General features: G+C 43.9%; 1 protein-coding gene across 1 annotated transcript in view; it reads left to right on the top strand.

Moving 5' to 3' along the window:
* The window catches only part of alk (ALK receptor tyrosine kinase), a gene marked incomplete at both ends in the record, with an annotated part of 283,418 nt that overhangs the window by 153,345 nt on the left and 112,041 nt on the right, over positions 1-18,032 (top strand). Inside the window, one exon of the mRNA XM_079752297.1 lies at positions 652-856. Within this exon, the coding sequence (XP_079608423.1) occupies positions 652-856 (205 nt within the window). The remainder of the gene's footprint in view (positions 1-651; positions 857-18,032) is intronic.

Consider the following 18,032-nt stretch of genomic DNA (forward strand, 5'->3'; position numbering starts at 1 on the left):
AGAACAGGCTGCGACACACACACCCACATGCACACACACACAAATGCCCGCATGCATGCACACAGGCAGCCAAACACACATATACACACACACACACACACACACACACACAGAGGCAGAACTCAGCAAAGGTGTCCTTCGAATAAGTCTTTTTGCTATAATAAACAAATCATGACACAAACAATAGTCATAACCATTTAAATAAGGACAATCAGAATCAATTGAACGGCTTGTGCTTTGGGACACGTGTGCTATGATAACAGGTGCACAGCTGACAGGCTATGGGGGATGTGACCATGTTTTTATACGTGTGTGAATAATAAATACGTTTCATTAGGACTTTTTTGGCAAGCTTCACGTAATTGAATGTTGTAGAATATGTTCGTAGCATAACAGTGGCAGGTAGCCCTCTGTCGGTTCTTTGGTCAATCAGGAACTTCCTGATTGACCAAAGAACGAGACAGGACAGAATGTCCTGTCTCGTATGACAAAGAACAAAATTTGTAGTTATTGTGTTATAAAACCTTTACCGCACATCCTGTTTTTTAAGAACTAGAGAGCACTGTTGGGTTAACGCCCACTTCAATAAGTTGTTTTTTCTCTCTCTCTCTCTCTCTCTGTGTCTCTCTCTCTTGCTTTCTCTCGCCCTAGGTCAGTTCCTCTGGGTGAACGGCTCGGCGTTCGGGGGACCCTGGGTGCTGAGTCCCTGGCTGTGGGGGGGCCCCGACCCCTGTGGCCTGGACATGGCCGTGTTCCTCCACCCTCGGCAGAGCGGCCGCTACACGGTGTGGATCATAGAGCGAGACAAACCCCCGCTGGCCCTGCTGTCCACAGACACCCTGCCTCGCATCACCGGGTAAGGTGGATCCCTTGTTGTTGTGTAACATCCGTTACGCCATGACGACTACTGATATGTGTATGCATTAATGCCTAGTACGATTTATTCAAAGTAATCGGGAAGATGTGATCTGTTACTGTTTGCCGACCGGAATTGAATGGCGAGCGCTGATTGCATCTCGTTCGGTAGCTAAGCTGAAGGCAACAAAAATCTTTGACTTTCACCGAAGTTTGTTTGCCTTCCCACACGCGAATGCAAATTCACTCAGCCCAACTTCTTCTTCAAAAACAAACCACTGCACCGGAAACCGTGGCTGATCTCTGTCAACCTCATAATATGCAACATGTTCGCACCTCCACAGCAGAAAGAGATTAGCAAACCTAGCACACACGTGCAGGGGGGAAACATACACATTCCCATCCCAAGAATTCACTGTCCAGCTACAAAAGATTCCTCCTCCCGAGTAATCTTGTGCAAACAACTTCCGTCACACAGAGGTTTACAGAGCATCGCAACACAGCATGTTGTCATGCGTGTACTCATGCGCAGCCGTGCATAACAGCATTTTTGAATCATGGCCCCTCATCATGAATGCCCGGTTCACTCTGCATGGATGTGTTTTGTTTTTTTCAGAAACATTCTCATTCTGCTCAGCAAGCTGCAAAAGAACCTGAGCACATAAAGTAGCCTGCATTTCATTAAGGGAGCACTGAAACAGAATAGAAATCACAGTAGCCACAGTGACTTCCTCATCCATTTTATGTTTGAAACGGTGTAACTAAAAGAGTGAGAGAGAAAGAAAGGGAGAGTTGAGGTAATCCCTAAGTGCCACGAGGTGTGCACATCTAATTATATTCTTTCAGAGGATTATCTGCTTAAAATGATGTGTCTGACATTTGGACCAAGGCGGCCAGATAGGTCAACAGTTATATTTGATCTTTTTGCGTGCATTTCCATTAAATCTATATTTCTGCCTCTTCGGTTGAATACGTTAATATTAATTTGTCACTTTGTGTATCTGTTGTTGCGCGGGCGTGTATCCATCCTGGGGTGTTGCATTGTGTGTGGGAAGTTAAGTGTCTCAATTGATACGTGTGTGTGTGTGTGTGTGTGTGTGTGTGTGTGTGTGTGTGTGCGCCGCCATGCGCCTGCAGCGTCCCACTCTGCTCAGAGCAATGAAATCCCGCCAAAGACAAGCTTTGTACGTCCCTCGTTCTCTCTGCCGCTCTCTTGACGACGTGTGTGGAGGAGTGTTTTATATATAATCTTTTTTTACTTCCTTTTGTATTTTATCTGTCACGTGCGCTCCGACTACACACACACACACACACACACACACACACACGGGCCCCCAAAGTGAAAACATGCGCTCGCCAGGGGACCCGAACCCGGTACGCGTGGCAGATTAGACATGTTCTCATCAGTAGTTGGAGGCAGCCGCTCACCCACACGACGCAGGCTTGCCTCTTTTTTTTTCTCTCTTTTGCGTGGTGAGTTCCACTTCGCCAAACTTTGCCCTTCTCTCCCGTTCCAGCGGGAAAGCACTTGCATAATAACAAATCCAAAAGGAGGAGATGGAGTCGAGGGAGAAAAGAAAATGAACCAAACAAAGGCAGCCGGCAGGATGTGGAAGCCCTGGCAGGACATGGGAGGGATGGAGGCTTATTAAAATGGTCTACCTAGATCTCTGCGCTGGCCTCGCATCCTAATTCTCTGGGTCTCAACTATTTATCTTATAAGGAAGGCACGGGCCTCTCCCACGCAAGGTTAGACGTATTTGTTGGGGGGAAATAACCTTCCAAGAATTTGGTTTGTCGGTAAGTGTGCTGCAGTATCGATTTGGCCGTGCTTTTGTGTGTGTGTGTGTGTGTGTGTGTGTGTGTGTGTGTGTGTGTGTGTGTGTGTGTGTGTGTGTGTGTGCGTGGCTCTCTGGCTGTTGCGCTTATTTGCATTCTAAAATGCATTCTGTGCATCTTTTGTGATTTTTAGAAGTTTGGGACTGGTCCTAACTTTTCACGGAACATAGGGACCCAAGAGACAGAATCCAGACGCAATCCCATGCGACCAGCATTGTTTCTTGGGGACTAAAAATGATACAAAACCCTTTGGATAAAGATCCATATGGTGTATACACAGTTTCTGTTGGGCATAAGTTATATTCTCAAAGCCAGACAAAATCCCCCTAAAAACACTGTTGTGCTGGCCAACACAACTTTGAACATGGAACAACTCTTCTGGGATACCGTTTTTCGCTTTTTTGCTGGGGTGCGCTGCAGCCAGAATCTGGATATATAAATTTATCTCTTACAGGAGAGGGGAGAAGCAATCAAGTTGTTTCTTCTATATATCTTTGAAGCGTGTCTTCTGCGGCGTCTACACTGCCACTTCCTGAGTTGAGCATCTCCTTGCTTGGGTGTCCGTGGAGAACCTTGTACTGAAGCCCTCGCACACGCAGACAGTAGTGGGTCTGTCGAGGAGTACAGAGGCGCTATGCTGGTCTATCCTCTCCTGTCTTCTGTCTCTCTTTCTCACTCTCTCTCTGTTTCTCTGACCTCTCTCTCTTTTTAACTCTCTCTCTTGTTATTCTCTCTCTCTCTCTCTCTCTCTCTCTCTCTCTCTCTCTCTCTCTCACACTCTCACTCTCACTCTCTCTCTCTTTCTCTCTCTCTCTCTCTCTCTCCCCCCCCCAGTTTCAATAGATGACAAGGTCACTAAAATAGTCTACATTCAAAGATATCCTATCTGTGTACCTATTCTATTTGTGTGTGTGTGTGTGTGTGTGTGTGTGTGTGTGTGTGTGTGTGTGTGTGTGTGTGTGTGTCAGAGCATATGTGCAAGCTGCTTCTCTACAGGTTTTGCTTTTCTATGTAGCTAATATAATAGTGCAAAATCTCACTCCATGGTCTGACCATACCCAATGGTACTTACCCAAAGGCAAGTCGAACCCAAAAGAGTCCTTCACAAATAAACACACAACAAACAACTAATACACTTTCCTTTTCCAAATGAGTAGACTCTCCAAACCCTTTGGTTAGTCCATAGTCACAGAGAGACACTTCATTTTGCTCATCTGTACCTTATTGTGTATCACACAATAAGCCTTCTAAGGCAAAGTTTCCCTTTTGTATCATTTCAAAGTTCATCAAGAGTACTAGTTCATTCCAAGGTGAGAGTATACAGAGAGCAACAAGGCAGACGTGAAGGTATGTATGAAGGGACCAGACATTGAGTTAATTTTGTCGAAAGATCGCCAATTTCTCCACAGTAAAAGCATTGGTTCTATTTCTGTTATACTGAATAATGTCCATAGAAAATATCTAGTGAAGAGTCAATAATGTTAAAGTGGGCTTCTAACGGACTTGACGTCTTTCAACAAGGAAATACTGCACTCAATCCATTATTTCTCAGTATTAAACTCGCTATTATTTTCTTTTGGCTTTCAGGTATTGAGCATGTCCCCAATTATTTGAGAGTGTTTTGCTTATCGAAATATTCTCTTACATCTGATCCCCCCCCCCCCCCCCCACGTAAAACACACTTATTCCACTCCACTTTCCATCGCGTTACGTTCTATGATTGGACTACAGTTGATGAAAGCGAAGCCTGTTCACACTTGGCTTTGAAATGCAAGCTCGCCCTTTTTGCCGTTACTGTACTCATACATCTTGGCATAACGATAAGAAACATTGTGGTGAGCAAAATAAACTTCAAAATAAAAGCGCAAAACTCTTGATTTGTAAAGGGCCACTTAAAAAGTAAAATATTAAATATCCAGATATCTATTTTTTATCTCAAAATGAAAGGAGCACGTTTGGTTCTTGCTTTAGACCACATAGACCTACCTGCCCTGAAGCGGTCTACAATGGCGTACATATACGTATGTAGGCCGTTCTAGACCTATGGGTATTTAAACATCCCCACATTAAGCTGTACGTGATTTAATTCAAGATCCCATATGAATTTTCTAAATATATATGTTATCTAGTTTTACTTGTGTTCGAGAATTCTAATGAAGGGAATGGCCAGTTTAATTAGCTAGCAGTTGAATGAGTGAGCGAGTTGCAGTGATGTGAATGAAGATAAACAGAGCAAATCCCAGCAGAGTAAGATTAGAGGAAATAAAGCAAAAAGAAAAAACATTATCAGCCCCGTCAGGCAAACAAAAGAGTGCATTGTGGGTGATTAGCCAGGCACAATGGTTAGAAGGGATTCGTGCGGGAAAGCATTTTTCCTTCGCACGGAATATCTCTCTAATTCTTTCCTTCTCCTCTCTTCTCTCTCACTTATTCTCTTTCTTTCCCTCTCTTGTCTGTTTTTTTCTGTCTATACTCCAGGCGCCTGTGAAATGGCTTCCCAAAAGCCTATATTGCAGCTCTGCTGTTTCATATGCAAATGCGCGTCTCCGTAGCTATCGGCCATCGCTGCCGCAGAGCCACTGTCAGTGACTTCCTATGTATCTGTTTCACTAACTGAATTTAAAACGCCCTCCCGTGTACGCACACACGCACATACACACACACATAGACATGTGCATACACAGACACAAACCCACACAAACAAGCTCACAAACACACACAAAGAAAGAAAGTTGAAAGCAATCGATTTCATAGACAATGCATTGATACACAGACGCTGGCCTCATCCTCTGACGTTTCCGCCTTGCTATTACCTCCCTGTGGCTTGAGTGGGTTCTGCTCCTTCTAAGATCTCCCACGAAGGCTGGACAGACTGGAGGAACGATAACTACATTAAACCCTCCAAGACTCTCCGTCATCGAGCCCAAAAAAAAAAAAACTATAAATGTCCTAATCCTTAACATTGCCCTTTTATTGCATTGAACACATGCGCAAAACGAGCGTGCGTGTTGCAGTCTGGGAGATTTAAGGGTCATTGAGCGTGGTTTAATTAAATCACTTGTCTTCAGTAGGCATAATGTGAAATAACAATGGCATCGTTTTTTTGATGGGGGGTTCTTTCATTTGAATTAAACTTTCTACTTACTTGCACATATCTCGTGATATCAACTTCTTTCTTGGTTACCTTTCTTGGTTACCATTGGAAGCATTTCTCTCTTCATGCTGCGCACACACACACACACACACACCCACACACACACACACACACCCACACACACACACACTTTCCCTTCTATTTCAACAAAAAATATGCTTTAGTGTCTCTGAAGGGTTTTTGTTGCAGCTCCAAGAACTTCATAAAAAGTTAAATAATGTTGAGAGATGAAATGTTGCAGTCTTATGTATACTCTTATGAAAAGAAATGGGAAAAATAACGTGCCATCCATGCGATAAGAGATATCTTGTCGGGCTAGGATCGCGTTTTCCACAGCCCTCTCCCCTCTCTCTGACTCTCCTCTCTCGCGCTCTTCCTCTCGTTTTCTTCTTCACAGAGAAGTTACGTAATGGAAATATATATATATATAATTTTTTTCTTTCGTTTATTTGCTTTTTTATCCCTTTTTCGCAGGCCTTTCCTCTCCTCTCTCATCTTTGCTTCTTGAATCACATTTCCCTGAAGTTCCAGTTCACGTCTCTCCATGCTGGAGCTGTATTTTCATACGGGAACACTACCGGTGAATGGCGGAAGAGGCAAACGTGGCCTACTTTCCATTGACACCACTTGAAAAGAACAGAAAGTTACATTTATAATTTTCTTTCTAACCTGTGGCGAAAATCCCCCACTTTAGAATAGGAATTTAGAATCCAGACATTAAACATGGAGCCCTTTTAAGAGCCCACTTGTGCTGTGATACGTACTTCTCATCAAAGCAAATGCCAAAAAAGAGAGTTGTGATTTTTTCCCCCTTGGCCGAGAACCGCTACCCCTGCGTTGTGACAGTGTGGTTCAGAGACTGTTGTGGGTTGGCCAAGTTCGCTTTTACATCTCATCTTTTTCCAATAAAAGAAGGATTTGTTTAAATCTTATAATAAGGCCTGTACACTCTGCCATGTGCATGAGCAAGATGTAGCATATTATCAAATTTCACAATTCAGAAATTGATCCACAGTTTTATTCTCAAATATTTGTTTTCACATTCCAGCCTTTGGCAAAGGCCCTGATATACTTTAAACAAAATGTAACTACCAATTAGTCACCTAGATTACATTGTTAAAATCCATGGAGGTTCTTACAGCCGTCTTACCGAAAGACTATTAACACCACACCCTTGTATTCTTTGTATGTTAATAACATATATAAATAATACTTAATAAGCATAATGCTCCTGCTTACTTTTGCCTGTTCGGTAGCTTCTGCTGTTGTGATTCATCCCTGGTAAACTCATTTGGAGGGAACATGTCAAACATAGACTGTTGAGGGGTGCACGGTTCAATGTGCTGTCAGACGGCCTGTCGCATAGCCTGGTAGGTCCTTGCCGAAGCCTTACAGGAACATTATAGCAAGTGTCTCTCACACACAATTATTCACTCTGCAAACACTCAAAAATACAAAGCATGTGAATGTTTACGAAGACATTTAAAATCCAGCCCACGCTCGGCCCGGCCACTGTTCATACTTGCGTTCTGCTCATCATTTCAACCACACTAACTTGAGAGGTACATAAAACAAGCGGGGGCCAGGGAGAGCAAGGAGATTCATGAGCAACATTTTAGCGTATGTCGCCACAGGCGGCTACACCCAGGCTGGAGTTCAATCCTACAAGCCAGCAGCACACTCTGCAGCTCTGAGGCATCTGGGCATCCCAGCTGCTCTACTCTCTCACATACGCATATACAAATAGACTCTCACTTACACACACACACACACACACGCAGACACACACTCACACACACACACACAGACACACACACACACACACAAACACACAGACAAATACATAGGCACAAACACACACACACAAACACACAGACAAATACACAGGGGCAAACACACACACACACACACAGACAAATACACAGGCACACACACATACGCATAAACACAATCACATTTACATACATAGACACAATCACACGCGCATTCACACTCACACACACTCACACGCACAAAAACAGACACACCCACATGAATGCACACACACACAAATAATCACACACATGCACACAGACAAACACACTCTCTCCCTCACACACACCGACAGTCTAACTAACGCATGCACATGCTCACACACAATCCGCAAGATGAGATGTTTGTGTCCTGCTGTCTGTCTCCCAACACTCTGTTTTCACATTGTGTCTGTTCTCCAGCCACACCCTGGCTCCATCGCCGACGGGAAGTGAAAGCCTGCCATATATTTTTCAGACCAAGGAAATCACAACGGGCTGAGATTGAGACTCGGCTGGGGCCATCTGCATAGAGTAAACACGGATACGCTGCTGCAAACACCGTCACTTAGGCAGACCAAAAAACACGTAAAAACACCTCTGTTCACCTGAGCTGAGCTGATGCTCAGGCAAAAGACGCCATATCTCTGCCCGTGCAACAGTAAAGCCATATCTGAGTGCGGAATTGTAGACTTAGATCCCTTCCTTTTCCCAGCATCCTATTAGCCGAGGTTACCTACCATGTGTTACCATCCAGATGTCGGGATGAGAATGGAATGGGCGAGGGGGCGGGGTCTGGGGGGGGGACGCCGTGACCTAAGGTGCATGTCAGACATCGGCCCCTTGTTCAGACATCCCGCCATGCCGCACATCGTAAAACACTCAGCATGCTACTCTATGGGCCGTAATACTTTTCTCGGGACACTCAGCTGTCCCTGAGATATGACAGGTGTAGCACTTTGTAAATAATAGATCCCTGGCTGTCATGTGGGAATACACGTTGAAAGGAGTTCACAAGCAGAGGTGAGGCGTGGCGTAGTGGTATGTTATCACAACGTCATATAGACCAGGGGTTCTCAACCTGTGGTACGCGTTCCATTAACGGAACGAGAATGGTGGCTCTCGTTTTCTGCTGCAGTTGGTACATGGGATTTTATTATTAAAATAGATGCATTTACAATAATAGAAAACATTATGTATACGATTGATCAAATATATAGGGCCCTTGCATTTTTTGCTCAGCCACTATCTGTGTATATATATAGTTCTTATTATTTGCACATGGTATGAGGTGGTCTGCAAAAGGTCTTGTTGACAATTAAGTGCTAAAGTCAAAGATTGGCGACCACTGGTGTAGATGTCGTACAGTCACAGCCTGTGACCGTACGAAATGACCACAGTTTGTGGTCATTTCTTGTGAATGTGATACTCTGCATGCTAGGAAAGTATTGCTATTGAAAAGAGAATAATGAATGAAAATAACTGGGGAGCCAACCTTTTGTTAACGGCCAGTCGAACGACTGTTTCACAATAAACATTCAGCTGGAGCCAATTGACACAAAAATCCCATTCCATGAAATGTTCCCAGAACACTGTTCTCTCTCTCACACACACACACACACACACACACACACACACACACACACAAACACACACACACACATTCATACACATACACACACACACCCTCACACACACACACACACACACACACACACACACCCTCACACTCACACACACGCACTCTCTGCCATCTGGTAGGCTGGCATCTGGTTCCTGCCGCGATCTCAAAAGATCTGTCAAGGAGCAATCTAACCCCCCCCCCCCCACACACCTTGATTTTGGGGTTGGTGGGGGGAGGGAGAAGGTTTCCATAACTGGTCATTCTTAGCTTTCTATGTGTTGGGTACAACTTGAGTCTGACACACTAACCACTTAAGGAGTATAGGTCTTATGAACGCGTGGTCATGAGAAAACGAGGGAAAACGAGTACGTTCTGAGAAACCATACCAACTGAAAAAAATCGTTCCGCGAGGTCCGTGTTTTCACATTCATCCAAAGAGGAGGCAGAGAGTTTCAACCAAAAAACGTTGAGGACCAAAGTTTTGGCCTTGCATCACCCAAAGGAACGGCACACCCATTCTGGAACACTTGAAATTCCTCAGCAGCATCATCATCGTCATCATCATCGTCATCATCATCATCATCATCATCATCATCATCATCATCCCTGGCAGAGAAGCAGCAGCAGAGGGCCCCTTCCCTCCCCCCACACTGGAGGATCCCTAACTGCGAGCTCTTGATGCCACCTCAGCCTGGCGGGGATCTGGCACACGCTGATACACTCGACAACAGATCCCTCGTAGGGAGGCTGCTGACACACTCAGCTTTCAAAGAAAAAAAAAAGGGAAAAAAAAAGAACAGCAACATCACTTTGTGTGCGGGGAGTGTTTGGCTGTGCATTCTGTGTGATTAGATTCCATGCGTTCATCATCACAGCAGTCACTCTGCTGGGATCCACTTCCACCGCTGTGTAGGACAACGTTAGGAAAACATACATTAATCATACCGCTGGTACGACTCTCCAGGGCTCGGCAGCCCACGTGTTCCCTCTGCTGTTATTTGCACGTTGCAGTATATAAATGGTGTAGGTCGTAAAGTAGCTGTATAGCCCATGTAATGTTGCAAGATCTATAGTCGCAGTGGTGTATCATGGGCCCAAGAGTCATATCCGTCTCTTATTGTCTCTATAATTGGCAGGGTAGTCTTAGCGGTTAGGGTGTTCGACTACCGACTAGGGAGTCGATTCGTTCTACCTGGCAATCAGCGGCCACAGTGGCGGTTAAGCCCAGCCCCTCCACAGGCCATCTCTAAAGCCTAACCTAGCCCCTCCACAGGCCATCTCTAAAGCCTAACCTAGCCCCTCCACAGGCCATCTCTAAAGCCTAACCTAGCCCCTCCACAGGCCATCTCTAAAGCCTAACCTAGCCCCTCCACAGGCCATCTCTAAAGCCTAACCTAGCCTCTCCACAGGCCATCTCTAAAGCCTAACCTAGCCCCTCCACAGGCCATCTCTAAAGCCTAACCTAGCCCCTCCACAGGCCATCTCTAAAGCCTAACCTAGCCCCTCCACAGGCCATCTCTAAAGCCTAACCTAGCCCCTCCACAGGCCATCTCTAAAGCCTAACCTAGCCCCTCCACAGGCCATCTCTAAAGCCTAACCTAGCCCCTCCACAGGCCATCTCTAAAGCCTAACCTAGCCCCTCCACAGGCCATCTCTAAAGCCTAACCTAGCCCCTCCACAGGCCATCTCTAAAGCCTAACCTAGCCCCTACACAGGCCATCTCTAAAGCCTAACCTAGCCCCTCCACAGGCCATCTCTAAAGCCTAACCTAGCCCCTCCACAGGCCATCTCTAAAGCCTAACCTAGCCCCTCCACAGGCCATCTCTAAAGCCTAACCTAGCCCCTCCACAGGCCATCTCTAAAGCCTAACCTAGCCCCTACACAGGCCATCTCTAAAGCTTAACCTAGCCCCTCCACAGGCCATCTCTAAAGCCTAACCTAGCCCCTCCACAGGCCATCTCTAAAGCCTAACCTAGCCTCTCCACAGGCCATCTCTAAAGCCTAACCTAGCCCCTCCACAGGCCATCTCTAAAGCCTAACCTAGCCCCTCCACAGGCCATCTCTAAAGCCTAACCTAGCCCCTCCACAGGCCATCTCTAAAGCCTAACCTAGCCCCTACAAAGGCCATCTTTAACGCCCAGCCTAGCCCCTAGACAGGCCGGCTCCAATGCCCAGCCAATGCCTTCACAGGCCGGATCCAACGCCCAGCCACTGCCTTAACAGGTCAGCTCCAACGCCCAGCATGGGTCTGGAACTAGTGGCCAAGCCTATAATGGCCATGGGGCCGGCTCAAGCTGAAGGTGTCCTTGAGCAAATACTTAACTGCTTAATGTGCTCCTTAATGGCCTGTATCTGAATTCACTTTGGATGGAAGTGTCTGCCTAAATGACTGAGTACACTCATATAATCAATACGTTATTCATAAAGCAATTGTGAAAAACGTTATGTGACAGTTGCCAGAGGCTTGTCAACTAAAATACATTTATTTTTGATGCAAATGAAATGCAGTTGTCATGTCGGTCGTTCATGAAGCAAATTACCACGACTATTTGAAAGGCATTGATGGTAGTCTGACTCAATTTGATTTTGAACTGCCCTTGTGGATATGTGAGCTGAGTCGACTACTAGGTTTTCACCTGCGTCAGCAACAGAACCTTGACGTTTTTTGAGGTGATACTTCATCAAATTGAATTCATTTTGATTAATTAGTTTTCCCTACGAAGGCGATTTCAGTTTGGTTGTGTATTCATGACAGATGTAATCCTAATAACCTCTTTAGAGTTCTTCAGCCAAACAAGTATGTTACAAACATACAACGAGCAGATTCTGCTTTCCTCCAAAGCCCCTGTTCTTGCGTATTTTTCCATCAATCTTGTCCTTTGAGAAATTACGGAAGGAAAATTACGGAAAGAATTTCCCTAAGGGGACAACTAACTCACTTAGATTACGTAAATGATTTACACATTGTTCCATGAATGTTTTGAAGGTTTCTGTGTTCATTCTTGGAAGTGTATTTCTCTGACACGCAAAGTATCAGTAGTTATAATAATATAAGATACTACTTTCTCCCTTTACTCAAGTTTCCCTGACCTTTTTAAACAAGAAAAGAAAAAATGTTCATCTTGTAAATATAAAGGTCGCAGCATATGTCAAAACTCATCTTTATCAACATTGGCTATATTTGCATATCCTTCTGTGGCAAGTAAAATATAAATAAAAGTCTTAATAATGGTCAATGGTATTGACCTGTATGACCCCAACATGCTTTTGAGAGTACATATGGACGACAACCCCTTATCCACCCAACGGAATGAATGAATGAATTTAAAACACTTAGTGTTACTGAATGATGCCACAAAGTCTCCAACAGGGGTTGGTGTTTTTTCTTCAGCACTGGGTCTATTTTTACTCCAAATATCACTAAATTCCCCAAACAAAATAAACTAAACAGCACAGAAGAGTAACTCATGCCTACATATGTGTTGACTCAGCATGGATAATATTAAATGAGAAAAGTTAATCTAGAGGGGAATAAATATTTGAAAGCAGTACAGAATTTCTGAGAGGCTTACCACATTATAATCCATTATATTTTGAATTGTCATCTGGTGCCTTCATTTTGTGCTTTTCTTTGCATTAGTCAAGACATATCCACCATAAATTGATGCAGAAAAGGCACAAATTGAGTGCTTGACATTCAAAATTTCCTGGGGGAGAATCCCGAGACCCTTCTCCCTCTCCCCCTCTCCCCCCGAGTGTCTAACCCACCGAATACCGATCAGAGACAGTCAGTTATGAAACCCCACAGTCCCAGCGGTCTATTCTCCATTGCAATGTTCACGGCACATGCGTGTCCTTGCTGTCTCATCACCGTGTTCGGTTTTGAGTCGCGGTTTCCGGTTGAGTGCAGGAAGTAGCTGTACAAAAGGATCAGAAAAAAAAAACAGAATCCCACCTCGATAATTGGCAGGTGGTAATGGTAATGGGTAAAAATAACCTGGATCTGGCAGAAAGGCAATCTATGGATGAGTGACATGTCGGAGTTGTTCAATTAACGTTCATTTGGATGAGAGTGTTGCCTGCCTCAGATAAGCAACACACAACTAATGAGACTTAAGATTAAGTGTTATAGCGGTGATTGCTATCTTGTGTTGAGGTTTGTTAATTTACTATCAACAATCTAAGAGAGCTAGTTGCTTAGGTACCTGAACACACACTCACACACACGCGCACACACACACACACACACACACACACACACACACACACACACACACACACACACACACACACATGCACACACACACACACACAAGCGCTGGCTCATATGCGCAAACATACACAAATGCAAACGCACACAAACATGCACTCTACCACAGACGCACACAAATTATTGCAAACACATGGACCCATAAAAAAACACACAAATGCAGGCAATTACTCAGTCACAGATACTCCACACCCATACAAACACGTACGTCCTACCTACACACTCGGAAAAACCTGGGTTACTGAGGAAAATCAGTTTGTCCTGTCATCAGAGCTGAACCTCTGTCAATCCTGTTTTGGATCAAACCATGATCAGTAGTCACCGTCAAGAACCCCACTGATCCTCCTCACACATTACCAAGCTCCTGGCTCCACAGCTGGGGTGGTGAGGGGATGTTTTTATACATTCAAATCCTTCATTGACGGGGTGACTGATTTAGCTTTGGGGGACATGTCAACTCTTAAAACACACCGCATCTACAAATCTTATGGCGCCGCCAAAATAATAACTGAAAATGTGCCTCATCCGACCATGTGCTGCCTCGCTTTCACTCCACCATGTCATTAATCTTCATGTAGGCTGCCGTGCATGTCATACCTAACGCCCATGCGATAGTAGTGGGAAACACATGATGCTCCACATGGTTCTGATGCGTCTTTCTGAAATCCAAGCAGCACTGCTTTTATACTTCTGTTTTGCCTCACGTGTCCTTCTCCCCAACACTTTGCTACAATAATGAAAAACATGAATTACATCAAAACCCCACACCTGTTACTTATATCTATGGTTGACCTTATAGTGATCCAAGGGATGGATATATGGAGTATTGCACTTGATTCGTCCCAGTGACATTGCAGTTAAAGTGGTGTGTGTGTGTGTGTGTGTGTGTGTGTGTGTGTGTGTGTGTGTGTGTGTGTGTGTGTGTGACAGATTCACACCAAAGACCAATCGCGTTCAGCAATATGAACAAATTGGTGTCAGCTTCACTGCTCCTGTGTTGGATTGGAGAATAAGGGCATGTTTAGCACAGGTGAAGCTGCCCCTTAAGACGCCACCTAACAATGATTATTAAATGGAGCTGTGGAGGGTCACCGCTTTCCATACGCAGAGTACGCAGAGCGCATAGGGCCCCAAATACCTGGTGGGGGCCCCCAAAAATTAAGGTTGCTAAAAAAATGTCCTGATAATTATTACATTATTACATTACAAAAAATATATAAATTAGTTATGAAAGCCCACTGTTGTTTATTCTTAATTGTGTACTAGGGTTGCTCGATTATGGGAAAAATCTTGATTATTTTGGTCAATTTTGAAATCACAATTATTCAAACGATTATTTTTGAGATTGAAAACATGTTGTATTTATTCACCATGTCTCTCCCAACAAAAACCTTGCAACTGAGAACTTTGAAATTTCGGCTTAAAAAAATACACAAAATGGTCAAAAAGAAAATGTTCCAATCTAAAATGATACACAGATATGTGTCCAGCTGTTCTGCCCTTTCTATAAATCATTAAAAAAATTAAAAAATAATGAAAAAAAAGGGTTAAAAAAAACACAGAAAAACTCCATTATGTTAATTCTCAGATCGTTTGGCGCTAAAATCTAAATCGCGATCAAAATTCGATTATCGCCCAGCCCTATTGTGTACCCTTTCACTCAATTCGGGCAAATTACATGTTTTTCCCTGTTCCAGTTCACGCTTTCGTGAAATGGAACAGCCTTCAAAGCTCTTGTCTTTTTGCATTGGAGGCAGAGCATCCTTTCTCAGCGCAGTTTTTCGAAAACGAAACTCATTAAAACATATCTATGGTCAACAATGGGACCATAACGCTTAAGCGGCACATAGGGTGTCTGTTATGATAACTTCATGAGCAATTTTGCTGCCAGGAAAAGTCGTCGTGCACCTTTGTAAAGCCTCCTGCAGCTGCTGAGAATGCACACACAATTTGTATTGCACACTATCAAACAGTGACAGTTCTGAATAGTGTAGGGAATATATTTTGATTAGGACAATACTGCAGTTTAAGGTAGTTTTTGGATGTGTGAAAAATATTTGCGTGTGTTTGTTTTGATGACCACCTTTTATACCTGATTCATGTGCATAATTATTTTTGTTAATTTTTGGATCCTGCAGTTGTTATATTATTGTAATACTGCGGTTAAGAAAGCTATATATATTATATATATTAGTGCTGTCAAGCGATTCAAATATTAAATCGGGATTAATCGCATTAATGTCATAGTTAACTCATGATTATTCGCGATTAATCGCACATTTCTTTCTATTCTAAATATCCCTTGATTTCGTGCTGCTAGCCTTTTAGTGAGATAGCAGAGTGTTGAGAAGGACAGTAAGAAGAAAGACCCCCAGTGAATTCAACCCGGTCCACTTGACATTGGGTAGGTGCATGACAGTGGTAGGCCTACCGTAAAACTTCAATAGCCCAGGCTTTTATTTGTTTCAATCACTGAACTTTCGAACAAAAAAAAAGATGGGAAATACTATAACATTTATTATTTAAACCAGTATGAATATTCCTACCGTACGTAGGCCTATACACATTACCAGGCTATCGAATAACGCCTAAACACATACACACACACACGCACACGCACACACACAATGGCGGAGTGGTAATTGGGAGAGTCGGGAGAATTCCCGGTGGGCCGTTAATGTTTCGGGGCTGTCGGGCTGGATACTGCGGGATAACAATATTGTGTTTAGAAAAGTTCCTTGCAGCGCAGTCCGGCAGCCTGAGCTGTGCGCCCGCAACCTCTCACTCACTCAACAGACGCAACACTCAAACTGTCAACGTCGCAACCAAGTCGATTTTTGTCTAGAGGGAATTAACTGAGCGGCCCCGCCCGAAGTGGTACAGCCCAGGTGGGCCTTGAACTGCGATTGGTCAGAAAGACGTAACAGCTAATGACGACATTGAACTCTCGTGCAGGCTCGAACAGAGTGACACACAAACACACACACACTTACAAGGAGTTTTTCACCTGCTCCGTAACCTTGCCCTAACAAGTTTGTGCGGCGTGCTTGTTGTTTTGTTTCCGGTGTAGATCCGGTATGGTGTTGTAGTTTTTCTAACGTGACTAGTTAGACAGCTAGACAGCAGGTGAAAAAACTACAACATTTGCCAAGCCAAAAGAACGTTAATCGCGCGATAAAAAAATGAACGCTGTTAAAATTGGTTTGCGTTAACGCCGTTAATAACGCGTTAAACTGACAGCACTAATTTATATATTACTTTATATATTACTGATTGTGCTGCTGCTGAGGCTGTTATTTTAATACTATGGTGACATGTTTTGTGTGTGTGTGTGTGTGCGTGCGTGCGTGTGCGTGCGTGCGTGCGTGCGTGTGCGTGCGTGTGTGTGTGTGTGACTCAAACCTGATCCCCAGTATTTGATCACAATTGTCATTTATAGAACCGCTCAGCAAGAAAGAGATCTCTTGCCGCCCAACACGTTTTGCTTTTACTTTTGTATTATTCAACGTACAGCCATTGCAGGGAATTGTCATTTTCATTGTCTGCCTTGGTTTGTTCGAGAGATTGCCACACTCAACGCAACAATGACAATTTCATCATGAAACATTTTTGGGGTGTTGTTATTGTAGAGCTTCGCTTTGCTTTCAAAAGACCCGCTTATGCTTTTTGGTGCACAAAGTGTTTTCTCATGTTTCATTTTTTGAAGATGTTGATTGCTGGAATCCTATTTGGACGTTCACCTCCTTCTCCAAAGAAACACATAACACATTCATTTGCACATCTGTGTTTTCTCCCAATTATTTTTCTTTTCTTTTTTTTCTTTCAATGGTTTTTGCGGACTTAACGGTGAGGGCTCAAAGACTCTTCCTCTGTCCAGCAGTTTATTTCCTCATGATGGGAACAGGAAAGCAGCGGCCATCGGCCAAGCTTGGATACAAATGTCATTTATCGCCGCGCTAGTTTCTGATCCGCCCGAATAGATTGGGGGGCTCATGAAAAGATTCATCTCATCATTCCATGAGCATGAACTGATTATCTTTTGAGCTTGTTGATGAAATGTCTCAATTAGAGCGAGTTAATGCAATGACGCACGCTCACATATTCATCCACAAAGAAACGGTAAGAGATTTCAGTTTACAGTGTTGTCCGACTTGCCCCATGGAATCTTTAATGAGGGAAATGATAAGGAGCTGCATGTGTGGCCGGGCCTTGCCTAAACGTGTGTGTGTGTGTGTGTGTGTGTGTGTGTGTGTGTGTGTCCGTCCGTCCGTCCGTCTCTCTGTGGAAGGGAATATATATAAAGCAATTCCCATGAATTTCAATAATTATCATCATCCAATTCATCATCAAACGTTTTCTATACATCTGAAATGTGTTAACATCAAAACACAATATTAATGTCAGTTCAGTCCCTTTTAAACAAATAAATCAACATGTGTCGACATCCATCTAAACTGTGAGGTGATGAAACTGAGAAATTGAGTGTGCATCAGGAAGTCA

Source organism: Pollachius pollachius, assembly GCF_949987615.1.
Source record: "Pollachius pollachius genome assembly, chromosome: 15".
In the NCBI taxonomy this organism is placed as follows: Eukaryota; Metazoa; Chordata; class Actinopteri; order Gadiformes; family Gadidae; genus Pollachius; species Pollachius pollachius.